At 40.5% G+C, this 20,560-nt stretch overlaps 1 protein-coding gene across 8 annotated transcripts in view; it reads left to right on the top strand.

The window, feature by feature from the left end:
• Positions 1 to 20,560, top strand: part of fhod3b (formin homology 2 domain containing 3b) — a 669,782-nt gene that overhangs the window by 454,053 nt on the left and 195,169 nt on the right. For all 8 annotated transcript variants that reach the window (XM_069909515.1, XM_069909535.1, XM_069909544.1 and 5 more), the window contains exon 7: positions 12,428 to 12,539. In XM_069909515.1, the coding sequence (XP_069765616.1) occupies positions 12,428 to 12,539 (112 nt within the window). The remainder of the gene's footprint in view (positions 1 to 12,427; positions 12,540 to 20,560) is intronic.

The raw sequence follows: 20,560 nt of genomic DNA on the forward strand, positions 1-20,560 counted from the left end.
GTGACAGAATAGTGGAGCACATAGAAAAATCATGTTATCATGGGAACAATGTGCGAATTCCACAGTGAGCGCCGGATTTCAGGATTGATGCTGGATCACTGTGGTTCGGAGGCAGCAGCTTTACCAGCAACGCAACTGTGCCTTCCCAGATCATATCCATGAAGCCTTCAGATAATTAATCTTAAATCTCCGGAACACTTCATAAAGGTAAATGCATAAATCCTTGATTATTTAAAATATTATGGATTGCCCCATAAAGCTCTGATCAAAAGTCCCCCAAGCTATAATCGCCACTGAATTCTTGCTCACTAGAAATTGTGTTTTCACTTTCCAGACTAAAAGCTCCCAAAATGACCACCGTGCCTCTCCAATATGTTAATGAGGGGTATAATACTGATGTAGCCAATGACAAGGGATGGCTGAATATATCCTGAATGAAATGAAGATGGATGCCTATGTGGCATATTTGTGTCATGACCTGACTCACAGGGAAATGGAAACATTTCCCCTTTTGGAAAAAGAGGACAATATATGGTCCATTGTTTGCTCCAAATAATTTTCCAAATATTCAACCTCGATCAGCAATGCTTTAACTTGAAAAATGTTCACATTATCGCACTAAACTTTATAGTTCAGTATGAGAAGTTTTATTTTAAATTGGCCTTTGTGAGATATGCCCGAGAAACTCTGTTGCTATTGTTTTTTTAATGCACATGTTCATTTTTGTCTGTCCAGTGTAAGATTCTATTGGTGCACCCCAGGTCATAGTTCATTGCCGAATGAGCCAAATTCCCCTATCACAGTTTTATTCAGGGCCATTCTTGTAGCTTTTACCACTGAATATTAATGCCCAGACTTGCATTCAATAAACCAAGTGAAACCAGCAATTTTTAAGAAATACTACTCCATTCCAAATGGAAGCAGCAATTACTTTTGATGCAAAAGGCTAGAGTCTTTTATTAATAGTCTGAGAATTTAAAATTATGAAGCCTTGAATATTGGCAAGCAGAGGTTAAAAAAAAGGGAGGACAAGGCAAGTAAAACAATGAACTATTGAACTTGGTTAGCTATATTTATTCTTTAGTTCCATGCATCATTTCAATTGAGACCAACAAAATGTTCTGACTTCAGAATGAGCAGAATCAGCATGAAAATATTAATGCTCCCTTTGAAACCCCGCACTTGCACATTATAAACTTGAACTAGCCCACATTTATTCCATTCACACTTTATAAACTGATTCTGGCCCACATTCATCCCGTTGCACATTTTATACATCATCCAGCCACTGTGGAGCCACAGTGAGAAAGGGGAAATGAAAAACTGTGAATTCAGGGTGGGATAAGGCAGACCAATCACCATGGATCCATTGAGGTGGAGGGCTGAGGTTTTGGAGAGCTCAGGGAGTATAGGGCCTTGGTGATCAAGATTACTTGTGCGTGGAGGGGATGAGGGAGCAAGTTACTGAGCCAAATCATTGAAGTACTTCAACCAAATCCTGAAGCAATGTACAGGTACAAATAGGGAGGAAGGTAAGCTGTGAGGAAGATACCAGCCGAGATATTGATGAGTAGAACAAGTAGACTGAAGGACAAAATGAAAACGGCTAATTATATAAATAAAGACTGCAGAAGGTTGCAGAAAACTACGATGTGGTTTCTTCATAAATAAAGCAAAAAGCTAATGTTATGGGGTGCTGGTAATTGGAAAAGCTAATGGAATACAGGCATTCATTTCAAGGGATGAGAATTTAAAAGTAGTGAGAGTGAGCTCAATCGCTGATGATTGTTAGAGATGTGGGCAGAGGTCTGTTTCCCTTATACCAGCAGGAGAATTGTTGCTGGGAGGGAATTGGATTTATTTGCCGTGGAGTTAAGGAGCAAAGTCATTTATCCCTTGAGAAATGCATGGTATAGGGGCAGCAAAGCAAACTGTTCTCGGATCCGGAAAAAGCACGAAAATTTGCAGAACACCTACAAAACAGACAGATAGATGAAGAGATATAACAAGAACAAAAATGACAACAAACTATATATGAAGAAGAAGAATAAAGTAGAAGTCAGAACTAAGAAGAGAAAGAAAGGGAAGAAAGGAAGTAAGGAGGGAATTAAGAGAGTGAGCTTTGTTCTATATGAAGGTTAAAATCTTTTCTGGGGGGGCTGGGTGGGGAAGAACAACAGTCACTGCGAAATCAGTTGACGCTTGTGAGCGGGCTTGCAAATCCAAATGAAGAGGGGAGATTTGGTTGCCCGACAAGGGACAAAGGGCAACTCAGAGAGGGGAGGGACTATTGGGGTTAAAGGAATTTTAGATATTGGAATAGTGGAAATATTTTATGTTTTAGAAATGTCTTACAATGTGTTTAAAAAAAAACAGAAATGGATAAGAAGGGAAGCTGGTGATGAGGAAACGGAAAGGAAAGATAAACAAAGTATGAAATGGCCATCTTCAGGCTCTCCCTCTGCTGAAAAAGGATGTTTGTAATGACAAGCCGCTGTTCAGCGTAGAGCTCCAACAGGAGGCGCCCGTTGTCATTGCACTTGCTGACACCATGCTTGCCCAGGATTCCTGGCCAGGTTTCTGAGTCTTTGCCGACGCGAGCATTGAAGTCGCCAAGGATGACAACCTTGTCGGCTGTAGGGGTGCGTTGAATGAGGTTGTGCAGATGAGTGTAGAACTTGTCCTTTTCTGCTGGTTCCACCTGGAGGGTTGGAGCATAGACACTGATGAGGGTGATGCGACACTTGCTTAGAAAGGGGAGTCGCATGGACATGATCCGGTCCGAGTGGCCTGTTGGGAGGTTTTCGAGTTTGGAGGCAATGGAGTTCATGACCATGAGGCCTACACCAGATAAGCGTCGTTCATCCATAGGCTTGCCAGACCATTAGAGTGGGTAGCCCACGCCGCGTTCTTGGAGGCTGCCTACATCTGCAAGGCGGACTTCACTGAGAGCGGCTATGTCGATGTCAAGTCTGAGGAGTTCATGTGCGATGAGGGCAGACCGACGTTGAGGTCGGTGGCTGTCAGCCTTGTCTAGCATGGTTCTGATGTTCCAGCATGCTAGCTTGAGTTTGTGAGCATCTTTTGAGGGGGAGGATGTGGAGGGGGAGGACGTGGACATGTCCTCGGGCCTGCGCAAAGGAGCATCCCTGGATGCATCCCCGATCCAAACTCTGGCACGTCCTGGACTACGTCCTGGTGCGAGAAAGAGACAAACGAGATGTGCTCCACACCAGGGTCATGACCAGCGCGGAATGCCACACTGACCACCGGCTTGTTCGCTGCAAGCTCAACCTTCACTTCAAGCCAAAGTCCAGGAACAGTAAAGCCCCCAGAAAGAGGTTCAATGTTGGAAACTTGCAGTCAGACGAAGTGAGAGGAAACTTCCAGGCAAACCTCAAAGCAAAGCACGAGGATGCAATCTACCTCATGGACTCGTCCCCTGAAACCCTCTGTGATCAGCTGAAGACTGCCATACTCCAGTCCACTGAAGAGATACTGGGCTTCTCCTCCAGGAAAAACAAGGACTAGTTCGACGCAAACAACCAGGAAATCCAGGAGCTGCTGGCAAAGAGCGAGCTGCCCACCAGGCTCACCTTGCAAATCCGTCCTGGCCAGAGAAGAAACGAGCCTTCCGTCGCGCATGCAGCCATCTTCAGGGCAAACTCCGGGAGATCCAAAATGAGTGGTGGACTAGCCTCGCCAAACGAACCCAGCTCAGCACGGACATTGATGACTTCAGGGGTTTTTACAAGGCTCTAAAGGCTGTGTATGGCCCCTCACCCTAAGTCCAAATCCCGCTGCACAGCTCAGACGGCAAAGTCCTCCTCAGCGACAAGATCTCCATCCTCAACCGATGGTCAGAACACTTCCACTCTCTTTTCAGTGCCAACCGCTCAGTCCAAGAATCCGCCCTGCTCCAGCTCCCTCAAAAGCCCTTAAGGCTAGAGCTGGATGAGGTCCTCACCCGGGAAGAAACGTATAAGGCAATTGAACAACTGAAAAGTGGCAAAGCAGCAGGTATGGATGGAATCCCCCCAGAGGTCTGGAAGGCTGGCGGCAAAATTCTGCATGCCAAACTGCATGAGATCTTCAAGCTCTGCTGGGACCAAGGAAAGCTGCCTCAGGACCTTCGTGATGCCATCATCATCAACCTGTACAAAAACAAAAGCGAGAAATCAGACTGCTTAAACTACAGGGGAATCACGCTGCTCTCCATTGCAGGCAAAATATTCGCTAGGATTCTCCTAAATAGAATAATACCTAGTGTCGCCGAAAATGTTCTCCCAGAATCACAGTGCGGCTTTCGCGCAAACAGAGGAACTACTGACATGGTCTTTGCCCTCAGACAGCTGCAAGAAAAGTGCAGAGAACAAAACAAAAAACTCTACATCACCTTTGTGGACCTCACCAAAGCCTTCGACACCGTGAGTAGGAAAGGGTTTTGGCAAATACTAGAGTGCCTCGGATGCCCCCCAAAGTTCCTCAACATGGTTATCCAACTGCACGAAAACCAACAAGGTCAGGTCAGATACAGCAATGAGTTCTCTGAACCCTTCTCCATTAACAATGGCGTGAAGCAAGGCTGCGTTCTCGCACCAACACTCTTTTCAATCTTCTTCAGCATGATGCTGAAACAAGCCACGAAAGACCTCAACAATGAAGATGCTGTTTACATCCGGTACCGCACGGATGGCAGTCTCTTCAATCTGAGGCGCCTGCAAGCTCACACCAAGACACAACAGCAAATCGTCCGTGAACTACTCTTTGCAGACGATGCCGCTTTAGTTGCCCATTCTGAGCCAGCTGTTCAGCGCTTGATGTCCTGTTTTGTGGAAACTGCCAAAATGTTTGGCCTGGAAGTCAGCCTGAAGAAAACTGATGTCCTCCATCAGCCAGCTCCCCACCATGACTACTAGCCCCCCCACATCTCCATCGGGCACACAAAACTCAAAATGGTCAACCAGTTTACCTATCTCAGCTGCACCATTTCATCGGATGCAAGGATCGACAACGAGGTAGACAACAGACTCGCCAAGGCAAATAGCGCCTTTGGAAGACTACACAAAAGAGTCTGGAAAAACAACCAACTGAAAAACCTCACAAAGATTAGCGTATACAGAGCCGTTGTCATACCCACACTCCTGTTCGACTCCGAATCATGGTTCCTCTACTGGCATCACCTATGGCTCCTAGAATGCTTCCACCAGCGTTGTCTCAGCTCCATCCTCAACATTCATTGGAGCGACTTCATCACCAACATCGAAGTACTCGAGATGGCAGAGGCGGACAGCATTGAATCCATGCTGCTGAAGACCCAACTGCGCTGGGTAGGTCACGTCTCCAGAATGGAGGACCATCACCTTCCCAAGATCGTGTTATATGGCGAACTCTCCACTGGCCACCGAGACAGAGGTGCACCAAAGAAGAGGTACAAGGACTTCCTAAAGAAATCCCTTGGTCCCTGCCACATTGACCTCCGCCAGTGGGCTGATATCGCCTCAAACCGTGCATCTTGACACCTCACAGTTCGGCAGGCAGCAACCTCTTTTGAAGAAGACCGCAGAGCCCACCTCACTGACAAAAGACAAAGGAAGAAAAACCCAACACCCAACCCCAACCAACCAATTTTCTCTTGCAACCACTGCAACCGTGTCTGCCTGTCCCGCATAGGACTTGTCAGCCACAAACGAACTTGCAGCTGACGTGGACATTACCCCTCCATAAATCTTTGTCTGCGAAGCCAAGCCAAAAAGGAAATGGCCATGTTGAACTATATGACTTTAAATATTAATGGAATACATAACCAAATCAAAAGGAAGAAGCTGTTAAATTTACTGAAGAAAGAAAAAATTGATATAGCGTTCGTGCAAGAAACACATTTAACTGAAGTGGAACTCAAGAAATTAAAGATAGATTGGATAAGACATGTAACAGCAGCATCATATAATTCAAAAGCCAGAGGAGTAGCTATATTCATCAGTAAAAATGTACCAATCAAAATAGAAGAGGAAATAAAAGATCCAGCAGGGAGGTATGTAATGATAAAATGTCAGATATATTCAGAATTTTGGAATTTAGTCAATGTATACGCACCTAATGAAAAAGATCAAAAATTTATGCAAGATATCTTTTTGAAGATTGCAGATACGCAAGGAAATATACTAATAGGAGGGGATTTTAACCTTAAGTTGGACTCAAACATGGATAAAATTGGAAAAAAGACTAACAGAAAGAACAAGTAATCAAATTTATAATTAAATTGATGCAGGAAATGCAACTTTTGGATATATGGAGGAAACAACAGCCAAAGGAAAAGGAATATTCATATTATTCGAGAAGACATAAAACATACTCAAGGATAGACCTATTCCTGTTATCAGCCCACATTCAAGGAAGAGTTAAGAAAACGGAATATAAAGCTAGATTGTTATCAGATCACTCACCCCTGTTATTGGCAATAGAGCTAGAGGACATCCCACCAAGAATGTATAGATGGAGATTAAACTCCAAGCTACTTCAAAGAGAGGATTTTAGAGAATTCATTGAGCAACAAATTAAAATGTACTTTGAAATAAATATGGAATCAGTGAAAAATGAATTTAAATGAAAGCATTCATCAGAGGACGGATCATAAGTTATGTAACTAAGATGAAGAAGGACTACAATAGAGAAATAGAACAGTTGGAAGGGGAAATAACAAATACAGAAAAATAATTAGCAATAAAGGAAGATACAACTATAAGAAGAGAATTGACAGACAAGAAAATAAAATATGAAACACTACAAACATATAAGGTGGAGAAGAACAAAATGAAGACAAAACAAAAATATTATGAGCTAGGAGGTAAAACGCACAAAATACTAGCGTGGCAGCTTAAGACAGAACAAACTAAAAGAACGGTATTGGCATCAAGGAAAAAGGACAAACAAATTACATATAACCCAACGGAGATTAACGAAAATTTCAGGGAATTCTACAAACAATTATATCAAACTGAAAACGAAGGGAAAGAAGACAAAATAGATGAATTTCTAACTAAAATTGAACTACCGAAATTACAAACAGAGGAGCAAAATAAATTAATAAAACCATTTGAAATAAAAGAAATACAGGAGATATTAAAAAAACTACCGAACAATAAAATACCAGGAGAGGATGGACTCCCAATAAAATACTATAAAACATTCAAAGGCTTATTAATTCCTCCTCTCCTGGAAGTAATGAACCAAACTGAAAAAACACAAAACATACCAGATTCATGCAAAACAGCAATAATTACAGTAATACCAAAGACGGGGAAAGATCCACTAACACCAGCATCGTATAGACCAATATCTCTACTTAACACAGATTATAAGATAATAGCTAAACTATTAGCAAACAGATTGGCCGACTGTGTTCCAAAAATAGTAAAACTAGACAAAACTAGATTTATTAAAAAAAGATGAACAACGGACAATATCTGTAAATTCATTAACTTAATCCATGCAGTACATGGAAACAAATCTCCAACAGATTGCTTTAGACGCAGAGAAAGCCTTTGACAGAGTAGAATGGAATTATTTATTCAAAGTACTACAAAAATTCAACCTACCAGAGAAATATATTAATTGGATTAAAGCATTATATAAGGGACGATTGGCGAAAGTGACAGTAAATGGATATATATCAAACCAATTTAAATTAACCAGATCAACAAGGCAGGGATGTCCACTATCACCCTTATTGTTCGCGTTAGCTATAGAACCACTAGCAGAACTGATAAGAACACAAAATAAAATACGAGGGATAAAAATAAAAGAGAAGGAATATAAAATCAGTCTATTTGCAGATGACGTTATAATATACTTAACAGAACCAGAAATATCAATAAAAGAATTACATAAGAAATTGAAGGAATATGGAGAAGTATTGGGGTACAAGATCAACGCAAATAAAAGTGAGGCAATGCCAATGAATAATGCGGATTTCACAAAGTTTAAGGAAGAATCGCCATTTAGATGGCAAACACAAGCAATTCGATACCTAGTTATACAACTAAATAATAATCTCGGCCATCTATATAAACTAAATTATCAGCCATTAATGAAAAAATTACAAGACGACTTAGAGCACTGGAAAGACTTACCACTAACACTGATAGGAAGGATAAACTGTATTAAAATGAACATCTTCCCAAGGATACAATATCTATTTCAATCATTACCAATTCACCTAACAGAGAAATTCTTCAAGGAGCTAAAGAAAATAAGAAGGAAATTCTTATGGAAAGGGGGGAAACCGAGGATAGCACTAGATAAATTAACGGAATGGTACAAACAAGGAGGCTTACAACTACCAAACTTTAAGAATTATTATAGAGCAGCACAATTAATATACCTATCAGATTTTTATCAAACAAGGGAAAAACCAGATTGGACTAGATTAGAGCTAAATAAAATAGGGGAGAAGATACCTGAGCACATACTATACAAGTGGGATGAAAAATTGGTGCAACATAGGAATTCACCAGTATTACACCATCTGCTCAACATTTGGAAGAAGATTCACATAGAAAGGAATAAAATAAATTATCAACTACCAAAATTAATATTGACACAAAATCAACTAATCCTTTTCACAATAAATAACCTTTCCTTCTTAGAATGGGAGAGAAAAGGAATCAAAGGAATAGAAAATTGTTTTTTGGGAAATAAATTATTATCTTTTGAACAAATGAAGGACAAATATAATATAACTCACGATACAAGGTTTGCATACCACCAACTGAAAACCTACTTGAAGGACAAATTGGGAAACAGTCTGAGGTTACCAGAAGGAAGCAATTTTGAATATGTGATTACAGACACAATGATAATTTAAAAATTTATAACAAACATGTACATCAAACTGCAAGAAAAGGAGAAAGAGGAAACAAACTGTAAACCTAAACAAAAATGGGAACAAGATCTAAACATAAAGATAAAGAATGAAACATGGGAAAAGCTATGCTCCGGAACCATGAGAAATACAATAAACACGAGGTTACGCATGATACAATATAATTGGTTACACAGGCTATACATCACACCCCAAAAGTTAAATAAATGGGACCCAACAGTATCAGACAGATGTTTTCGCTGTAAAAAGGAAACAGGAACAAACTTGGACATGTGAGAAAGTGGAAAAATTTGGGGAAGATCTAAACCAGATATTAAATAAAATCACAAAAAGCAATATACCAAAAAACCCAGAGATCTTCCTTCTAAGTAATAGAAGAAATAAAGAATTTGGACTCGATTTGGATGGAGCACAGAAAAGATTTATTATGATAGCCCCAGCTGTAGCAAAAAAATGTATTATGTCAACTGGGAAATTAGAAGACAACTTGAGAATACAACAATGGTACATAGAAATAAATAAATGTATTCAATTAGAAAAAATAACATATAATTTAAGAAATAACATCACAATATTTGAACAAATATGAGAACCATACATGAAATATAATAGAGAAATCCTACCAAGAACCTCCACCACCTAAAATGATAGAAGGAGAAGACAACAAAATGAACTGACTCAGTATATAAAAGTAAAAGATAAAAATTTCTTGTTTATTTTATTAAGTGACAACATTGTTTAACGGATTTAATGTATCTTATAGATTGAACTTTGAATAAATGGGAAGGGGGAGAGGGAGGGAAGGGAGGGGAGAAAAGAGGGAGAAAATGACACTATATATTCAAGAGAAAAATGTGTGTATGTATTTTGGTCAATATGGTTTATTGTGTAAAAAATAAAAAATGTAAAAAAAAAAAGAAATGCATGGTATAGTTCTCCAGGCCAAGGGTGTTGCACTACTTCAAACGGTGACCGGAAATACAAGGGTCTTTCCCATCTTTTATCCCCAGCACTTTCCGATGCTGTGCTCAAAGATGCACATTGAAATAAAGATGCATAGAGTGTCAATGGAAATCTGTTGTCTAAATAACATTGCTGTCTTCATCGTTATATGTTTCAATCTTTATTGTCTTGTTCTTTTGGTAATATCATAATTTTTCCATTTTTTTCCATTCAACCGTAATAAAGCAACTTATTTTGTTGATCTTTCCATTCTTATCCCTTCACACACTTAATGTAAGGTAGGATTAGTGACTGTTTATTTGATGAAGGGAAGTTCACACCAAAAGTTCACACCTATGAGCACATCAGTGTACTCACACAGGTTAGTAGTCACCTGTGTGTGGATCCATGGGAATGTGGAAATTGTTGTTAATGTTTACTTTTTTTTAACTTTTAAGTTTTCCTACAACTGTGCCTTACAATACACTAAAATGAGGATCTGAAGGGAGATGGTGATAAACTAGGAAGGATCCAAGTATTACTCCCATACATACTCGGCCAATGTATATTGATCGGACACAATCTGTAAGTGATTGCCATCTGCTGTTGCAACCCACTCATCACAGGCAAAGAGATGAAGATCTTGAAATGTTAAAATAGTCCCAGTCATGAATTTCAGGATCCATGTTTTGAGGTAACTTGGCCACATTTCATATCCTGCACAGCACAAGAAAAAAGTATGTGTGTTGCTTTTTGAGGCTTCATTTTTTTCTCCTCTCTGCAGGTATATTAACATGGCAGAGGTCAAAACACATATACGCTCTGGTCAGATTACTAGGCTTGTGTCGACTCGACCCATTTAATGCTCAGTGCACAATATCCCCAAGGAAACTTGACAATAAGAATGTGTGCAACTCCAGTTACATTAATAGCTTTGATTACTTGGGGAAATACATAGTCACACTTCTTAGCCATGGTTCCCCTCTTGATGAGATCAGTGGGATAAAGGAATGTTTGTTTTTCCTGCAAGTGCCATTCTTTGTTAAAAGTTCCTGTCAGCAAGTGATTCCTAATGAATAGGGAGCACATTTTCCAAGCCTGTTAACGTGTGCACTGGGCTTGAAATTGTTGAATTCTCCATTCGAGGTATGCAATTTGGATTCTTGCTTGAACCATTATTTATACTTTGGGTAAATACAATGCTTCCCTGAATGATCTTCATCAATCTGTAAAGTGAACAGTGGTAAAGATGTGGAACGTGATGAAAATGGAATGGAGGTCAACAAAGAAAAACATTTGATGAAAGTTGTACAGAAGCTTTTCTCTACAGGGCCCAGCCTTGGCTCTAGCTGTTGATCATTTTAGAAACACTAGTAGAAGAGATGGTGACAAATCCTTGACGAAGTATTTTGGTGGGGGTGGGGGATGAAAGAGCCAGACCCTGCCTAAATTGTTGGAGGATTTTGTTTTAGATGCACTGTCTTAATTTACAGGAACTACTACTTCATCGAGCGCTCAATATACCGTGAAGAACAGAAAACGAAACTAAGTCCACAATTACTTTTTTTGCAGCTCTTCTGTTGAGAATTAGGATACTTATTAAGAAATAATGCAAATTGAAGCCTACCTTTGTCTGAAGAGGTTGCACTGCTCATCAACATAGAGCACAAATGATATAATGTAGCTTTGATTGCTGCTTCCAAATGAAAAATGCAACAATGGTTAAATACGAATGACAAACTGACTCCATAATTTCTGTGGAGACTCGTAATGTGTATCTATATCTCAGGGGATGTATAAACCTAAATGTCCAATTATGTCCAATCAGAACTGACATGGAGTGCCAGGATAGTAAAACTCATTTTCATGACTAATGGATGGGATTATTGCCCCAACATGTTTATAATTCAATTTTTTAAAGATATTATGTAGTATTACAATAAAATGTGCAGCACATCAAGTTTAAAGGGAGTGCAGGAAGAAAGACCCTGGTCAGTGGAGGGAAGTAGGGGATAGGGGGCCGCAGTGAGTTGGAAGAGACCCCCATCAGATCAGAAGGAAGTATGGCATACATTTCAGGTGAACAATACAGCAAACTAATGGGACTTCCAATTGGTTGTATAGCAGATTATTGAAATGTAGATCGTAGTTCTATTTGTGGTGGTACAATAGATTTCAAATGATCCTGTTTGGAGATTTTCAATCTCACCAGGAAGTGGAGCACATTCATTAAGTCCTCTCCTCTGTATATAATCCAATATCCATATCACTCCATTTAATCCAACATCAATGCAGATAATCTGTCCTCTTGGTAAAGAAAGACTCTTAATAGCTTCAACATTTAGAACACTGATGTGCTTGGAGAAAAGGGAAGGAACGTTTGCATTTGCTTAATTTATGAATTTGAAGTTGTACTTTAGAATAAAATTGTCCCTACTCTTGATCACCCCCATACTGCCTGCTTATCTGATTTTGCCAACTTCTCTTGGCAAACTAGCCTCTCCTTGAGTGGAACAGCTTTGCCAACATAATTTCTGATGTGAATTGTCGTCATTTCTCCCATCAAGTTTGGACTGACATTTTGTGCTCTTTGTTGTGCAGTTCCGTCTGGTGGTGAAGACAGCCCTGAAGTTGCTGCTGGTATTTGTGGAGTACACAGAATCAAATGCACCACTCTTCATCCAGGCTGCCACCACTGTGGATCAGAAAAGGGGTGAGTCTTGTAATGCTCAAGGTTTCACTTTCTGCACCAGGACTAGAGGGATTAGATACAGGGGAGTTTTGAATTTTGTCATATATCATCAACAGATCACCCTTGGAGCCTCTTTTTATTCAGTAAGCATCTGTTGAAGTCTCTTAAGCATTGCACTATGAGAAGTGATCTATAAAGTCCATTTAGAGTTTTTGCAAAATAACAGAACTCATTACTAAACTTAATCACATCAGAAGCATAATCTTCAGGCGTGATTGCTGAGAGAATTAAACTCTTGAAATATTATGGTAGCATTAAATGCATCTGTTCTGTCAAAAGAAGTTGGGGCCATGTTTAAAGGTTTTGTCATGTGCAGGAGAGCAGCAGCATATAAACTAAGATGGAAGCGAAGGTTGTCAAACTTGTTCATAGGTCAAACTGTTCCTATCAATTAGCAGTGTCCTTTTAAGGAAGTTACAAAATGTTACATTTTAAATGGAAAGAGAATTGCTGACTTACCAAAACAATTCTTCCCTTCCCCTCCCCAGCCAAAAAAAAGGTAGCATGGTAAGTACAGTGTCAAGTGCAACACCAGTGGCCCAGGTTGGAATCTGTTGCTGATTCTGAGGAGTCTGTACATTCTCCTTGTGTCCACGTGGGTTTACTCTGGGTGCTCTGGTTTCCTCCCATGTCCCAAAGACGTAAGGGGTTAATTGGGAATGTGGGTGTATTTTGACAGCACAGGCCTCATGAGCTGGAAGGGTGTGTTACCGTGCTGTGTCCCTAAATTAAGTTTAAAATCTGATCCTATATTTTGTATCTAGAAGTCACTAGTCAGGATTCATTTTCACTCACTATCTGCTCTCGGGAAGAATCTGCACAACACAGGTCATGCGTCGCTACACAGCTCAAGTTTCCTCTGTTTTTTTTATTTGTTATGAATGAAGAGAGAAGTAGATTCCAATAGTTCTTGGTATTCGGGTCATTTTTGATCTGGGCTACATGCACTGAAAGTCCTGTCCATAATTTGCTGTCAGCTTTGCAACTGGATAGGACATAGAATCCATAAAGAGAGGGTCATCAAACTCTGTTCTGTGTTCTCATTTACATCATCTTATTTACTAATTAGCTTTGTGCTCAGAGTGTTGCAACATATTTTTTAGTTTATCCACTTTTCAGGATCTGACATTGATGTCAATAGCAAGCTTTGAGGTATAGAGGGATTTGGATATCTTCATACATGATTCATTAAAGGTCAGTGGGGAGGTAATTAGAAAGCCTGCTGAAATGCATTTTTTTTTAGTGCTAAGAAAATGGATTACAAAAGTGGCAAAATTATGCTACATTTATATGGAGCATTGATGAGGCCATAGTGTTAATGTATAGGAAGCAGTTCAGAGCTTTACCAGATAATTACTATATGAAATGGGTTTAATTTTTTTTCTGAAGGTGCCTGATACCATTTTCAAGCGAGTCCACAGCCTGGTGCGAGTCCCTTGACTGCAGTCTCCAGCAGCCCACAGCCTCTTGTCGGTTCCTCACCTCGGGTCACCAGCAGTCCATAGCCTGTGCGATTCCTCCAACCGCAGAGCTCCTCAGTGGTCTTATGGATTGTCTCCTCTGCTTTTTCTTACCAGACAGGGATGGTCTCCCTGTTTTCTGGTGCCCTACACCAGTCCTCTGCTTCCTTGGAGTCTGTAACCCCTCGAGGCTGCTCCCAGTGATAGGCCATCTAGGGCGCAGACCCCGCAGTCATGGGATTTTAAATAAAACTACTGTTGGCTCCTTTAAAGGGCTGTTCAAAGCCTGTGCTGAGCTGACAGCAGTCAGACTGAGTGGTTGGACCCCATGGGAGCGCTGTGTCTTCCGTCTTCACTCTCCACATTTACAGCAGCTCCGGCAGTGCAATTATTTTTAAAAATATATTTAAGATCCTGAATGGGGCCTTGACATAATGGATGTGACAGAATCTTAAAACAAGTCAACACCTATTAAAGACTGAGATGAGACTTTTTCTCTATGACAGTAAAGTCTTTTATTGGTCAAAAATAGATTGATTGTAGGTAAGCAAAGAGGTGAAATTTTACAGCGAGGTGATACAAATTCAAAGCTGCGGTTACAATCAATCAGCTATGATATTATGAGATAGCTGTGTAGGCATGAAAGGGTAGGTGCCCTAGTCCTGATCCTAGTTGATATGTTTGTATGCAGCTTTTATTGACCATCCCTAATTCCTGATGAGAAAGAGGTTGTGAGCTTCCATCTGAAAATGTCTTAGTTCACCAAGTGAAGTTGGGAGATTTGTCAGGTAGGGAGTTATACCCAATTATTAATATGAACTGGCTGCCACAATGGGAGCACTGCCACTGGCATGGCGAGCAGGTAGCAGAGGCACAATGATCCTGTGCAGGGTCCTACTACTTTTTCAAAATGCTGGCGGCCCTATGCATGTTCTAAACAGCATGTCGAAGGCATCGGCAATGGTTTTTAATGCTGATGAAGCCACGAAGGTCTGTACCCAAGATGGTGGCATCCCATGCTTGGCAGCGGACCATGTAGGATCTGAACACCAGAGCAGGAGAATGTTGCCCTGCTGACAAGGAGAAACCTGGGGGAGCAGCATACAGGGAAGGTGACTGGAGCTGGGAGTCCTAACAACTCCCAACAGGCTGTTGGCTGTTCCAGACTGGCTCACATGAACCAGGTATCGGGACCAGGATGCATAAGAGATCCAATGGGACCAGAGCCCCAATGGGCCCCGGGTGTTAACAGCTGCCTAATCATATCAGAGGCTTGGAACTTTAGCAAGAGGCTGAGAGACTGTGAGATCACAGGAGGGGAATGCACAGACATTCAGTGTCTGAAGGGACTCGATTTGCTTCTCTCTTTTATTGGTGGGGATGCTGGACCAGTGCTGCCTAATGTGTGCCCTTATGGCAAACAAACCTTAACAAAATATATGTATTATCATGATAAAGGAATATTGATGAAGGACCAGTGATGTATTTCTAAGACAAGTGGTGTGTTACTTAGAGGAAAATGTGTACTTGTTAGTATTCATGTGCATCTGAAGTTCATAAAATATTTGGGAAGTAAATTTGGTGTAACCATGGGGAATTAAATATATTGTTTCTTTTTTGGTAATGGTGCATCAATGGTGGAGGGAACTAATTTTTAACTTGGTATATGTGATAGGCTGCATTGTCTTGGATGATGTTGAACTAGTGAATGCTGTTGAAGTTAACTCAGACAAATGGGCTGATTGCACTGATTTTTCAGTCAAATAAGTTTCAATAGTAAATTTCTCATCTTTTGCAAGTTTCTTCATCCTTTGCCTTCTACTTGTAATTATCTACATTACAAATCGCCAACTTATTTGAAATCCTCCAGAGTTTTAACTGTTTTGACTACTCCACTACTGAAAGTTTGTGTCCCACTCTCTCTAATCTGGAATTTCATCTTTGAACCTCGCCCGAGATGTTCTGAAAATATGGCGGCCAATCCTTTGTTAATCTGGTCTCATGTGGCTGTCAAATTTCATTTGCAACTTCTCCTATGAAGCATGGGATATTTCACTCCGACTAAAAGTTGTTGTTGGTGGAGAAGCCCATCAAAACTTTGCAGCTCGCTGCCACTGGTGCCAGCTGTGCTTTAATTGGTAGCACACTAGTCTCTGAACCTAATGCTTTCAGGTTCAAATCCCAACCTAGAGACTTGGCAGCAAAGAGATGGTCTTTGTCTCTGAAGTACTGACTTTTTGATCTGTTTAATCTCTGCCAAGTGGATGTAAAAATAGTGCAACGTTGAAAAATGGAATACAGGATTTGTTTCTGTAATCTTGATAAATCTTGATAAATTCTGATTACCATGACAACATTTTCAGACAGATTTTCTAGTCATTACCACTTTGCCATTTGCGGGAAATCTTTGTGCTGAGATTGGATGTGAGGTTTCCTGAAACCATCAATGTGCACCTAGCGGCACTTGATTGGATTAAGATATTTTGGGACCATAAAAGGGACGTCAATTATTGCAACTACTATGTTCAGTAACAATAAGCAAGAACATGACAATCAGGCTTATATTCATGAAGAGGTGCCAGGAAAATTGTTGTGGTGGTGCAGCTGTGTATTGCTATAAATTGCAATTCCTAAATACACACATTTAAAAAAAAAATAATAATTAGTGCAAAAAAGCAAAAGCTTAGGTCGAGTCCATAGGTTCATTGTCCATTCAGAAATCTGATGGGTGTGGGGAAAAAGCTGTTTTTGTCATGTTGAGTGTTGCCGCCAAAGAGAAGCTCCTGTACCTCCTTCCTGATGGTAGCAGTGTGAAGAGGGCATGCCCTGGGTGGTGAACATCACTGATGATAGAAGCTGATTGCTTGAGATACTGCCCTTTGTTGATCTCCTTAATGGAGTGAAAACTAATGCCCATTATGTCTCTGGCTGAGTATATAGCCCTCTGTAACCTTTTCCTATCCTGTGCATTGGCAGCTCTAGACCAGAGAGTAATGCAACCAGTCAGAATGCTCTGAACAGTACACCTGTATAAATTTGCAAGAGTTTTTGGTGACAATACAAATGTCCTCAAACTCCTGACAAAATATAGCCACTGGTGTGCCTTCTTCATTATTACATCGACATGATATCCCCAGGTTAGGTCTTCAGAGATGTTGACAGGGAATTTGAAGTCCACACTACTGACCCCTCAATGAGGACTGGTTTGTGTTATCCTGTGTAGCATGAATGAAAGCTCTCACGATTGGAGGGAGAATAAATGGTTTTATTAGCTGATAACTATGGGTTAGGGTCTCAAAGTAGTCTTCGAAAGGGTTCTGTGTTTAGGCAGGAAACCAAGGTTATATGTGAAGAGATGGGGGAAGAGCCAGCCATTAGCACAACACATTACCAGTGAATCCCAGTTCACTGCATCCTGGTTCCCCTTCCTGAAGTCCACAATTAATTCCATCGTTTTGCTAACGCTGAGTGAAAAGTCGTCGTTGTGACATCATTCAACTAGCTGATCTATCTCACTCCATTGCTGTCTGTGATTCTGCTGATAACTTTGGTGTCATCAGCAAATTCATAGATGGTACTTGAATTGTTCCTAGACACACAATTGTGGGTGTTGAGAGAGTGGAGCAGTGGGGTAAGCACACATCGTTGAGATGCGCCTGTGTTGATTGTCAGTGAGGAGGTGTTGTTACCGATCCACACTGACAGTGGTTTTCCAGTGAGGAAATCAGAGGGAGATGCAGAGGCCCAGATTTTGAATCTAACCTACTAGTACTGAGGGGGATGATGGTGCTGAAAGCTGAGCTGTATCACTGGACAAGGATGGTTTTGCCTCCTGGGCATTTTTGGGGTGGATGTTTATGGATTTTGGACTGCTGATCATGAAAATCACCTCAAATTTCCTATTGCATTCTTTTCTTTATATGTTGTAATGATAGAGATCATTGTTGCAATGCCTTACTGTTCGATTAGACTTGGCTGCCACAGAGCAAGACACACACAGTATGCAAGAGCTGTAATGGAGAGTTGCAGCCTCATGGCCTGCTTCATGGTACTGTTTACATCAATTTTAAAGTAAAGAACCTTTTCCTTCTTCCATGTTTTATCTTAAGAACTCACACATACAAATACAAGATGAAACATATGTGGCCTATTTTTTTTCCTGTCATATTTTAAGTCTTCTAGTTCATTGCCCATAAAGCAAGCTGTTTTGGTCAGTCCAGTGAAATCATTGCAGGTGCTATGCAAATGTTGTCTTAGGCCTGGACATACTTCATCAGGGTAAATGCAGTCCGGCTATACAAGTGGCTAACATATACAGATGTTGTGCATGACAATGATAAAGATTGAACACATTTTGATACACATGTTCTTCAGGCTATAGCATGGTTAAAATAGCATACTTAAAATAGCATTTATTGTCTTCAGAAGATTCAATGCAGCAGAAATGTCTCATCAATGTTATTCTGTTACATTTGTGGCGAGTACACACTTAAAGTTTCAAAGACGCAACATGGCTACACTTATTAAGAAAGCCTATGAGCTCTATTTTGGTTGTAAAGTTGGTGAACAAGACAAATCCTGTGCTCCTCACATTTGTTTTGCAACTGGAGAGCATCATTATGCAATTAAACAAACCCAGTTCAATAAAAATTAATGTAATGTTTTTTTTCCAACATCCTACACGATACAGCAAATCTGGAGTTATCTTTGTGTTTAGTGTTACGGAGTCCAGAGGACCCCAAAAACCAGCAGCAATAGATATGCACCACAACACAAAGGGGTTGAAATAATGAAACATTTGGAACGTAAGGGTTCAATCAGACAAACGAGGATGGTTTTAGAAAGGGAAAACCTTGTTTGACAAACTTGTTAGGATTCTTTGAGGATATGATGGGTGTGGTGGATAGAGGGGAACAGGTTGATGTTGTATATTTGGATTTCCAGAAAGCGTTTGATAAGGTGCCACACAAGAGACTTATCAGTAAGTTACAGGAAAGTGGAGTCCGGGGAAGTCTGTTGGTCTGGATTGAAAATTGATTGTCTGACAGGAGGCAGAGAGTCGGGATAAATGGGAGTTTTTCAGGTTGGCAGAGAGTGGTAAGTGGGGTACCGCAGGGGTCAGTGTTAGGCCCACAACTGTTCATCATTTACATTGATGACTTGGAGGAGGGGACAAAATGTGGTGTAGCCAAGTTTGTGGATGACACCAAATTGAGTGAAAGAGCAAATTGTAATGAGGATGTGGAGAGTCTGCAGAGGGATATAGTTAAGCTGGATGAGTGGGCAAAGGTCTGGCAGATGGGGTACAATGTTAGTAAGTGTGAGATTATCCACTTTGGCAAGAAAAAATAAAAGAGCTGAATATTATTTAAAGGGTGAAAAACTACAGCATGCTGTTGTGCAGAGGGACTTGGGAGTGCTTGTGCATGAATCGCAAAAAGTTAGGTTGCAGGTGCAGCAGGTTATTAAGAAGGCAAATGGAATGTTGGCCTTCATCGCTAGAGAAATTGAATTCAGGAGTAGGGAGGTAATGTTGCAACTGTATAAGGTACTGGTGAGATCGCACCTGGAGTACTGTGTCCAGATCTGGTCTCCATATTTGAGGAAGGATATATTGGCTTTCGAGACGGTCCAGAGGTTTACGAGGTTGATCCCTGGGATGAAGGGGTTGACTTATGATGAAAGATTAAATAATCTAGGATTGTATTCGCTCGAGTTCAGAAGAATGAGAGGAGATCTTATAGAAACATATAGGATTATGAAGGGTATGGATAGGATAGATGTCGGAAGGTTTTTTGAGCTGGCCGGCGAAACTAAAACGAGAGGACACAGTCTCAAGATTCAGGGGAGTAGATTTAGGACAGAGATGAGGAAAAATAGTTTTTCCCAGAGAGTAGTGAATGTTTGGAATTCTCTAACCAGGGAAGTGGTTGAGGCTGCCTCATTAAACATATTTAAAATTCGGTTAGATAAATTTTTACATGATAGAGGAATTAGGGGATATGGGGAGAAGGCAGGTAGGTGGAGTTAGGTCATAAATTAGATCAGCCATTGAATTAGATTGTATTGAATGGTGGAGCAGGCTCGATGGGCCATTTTTGGCCTACTCCTGTTCCTACTTCCTATGTTCCTACTTAAACCAAAAGTAGTTTTTAATTATATTTGAAAAAGAAAACAAAATTAAACTTTAACTTATTACTATCAACTTACTTAACCTACTTAATCCCCCCCTCTAATACTAAGTGCAGGTGTGTGTAATGTGTATATAAGCTTAGAAAAGTTATTTGGATCACAGTCCATTCTTGTACTGAGCACAGAAGTTAGCATTAATAAAGTGCATCAGGCTTTAATGCTTAACAGGTAAATGGTTACCACTTAGGAGGGTTGTTGGTTTTCTGAGAGAGATTAATTTTGTTCCAGGACATCTGCATCTGATTCCTTTCCAATCAGTCTTGCTGATGAAACTTGCCCTCTTCAGCATTATCCAGATGATCCTCTTTTTTTCAGGTTACCTTTCAGACA

Source organism: Narcine bancroftii, chromosome 1 (genome assembly GCF_036971445.1).
Source record: "Narcine bancroftii isolate sNarBan1 chromosome 1, sNarBan1.hap1, whole genome shotgun sequence".
Classification (NCBI taxonomy): domain Eukaryota; kingdom Metazoa; phylum Chordata; class Chondrichthyes; order Torpediniformes; family Narcinidae; genus Narcine; species Narcine bancroftii.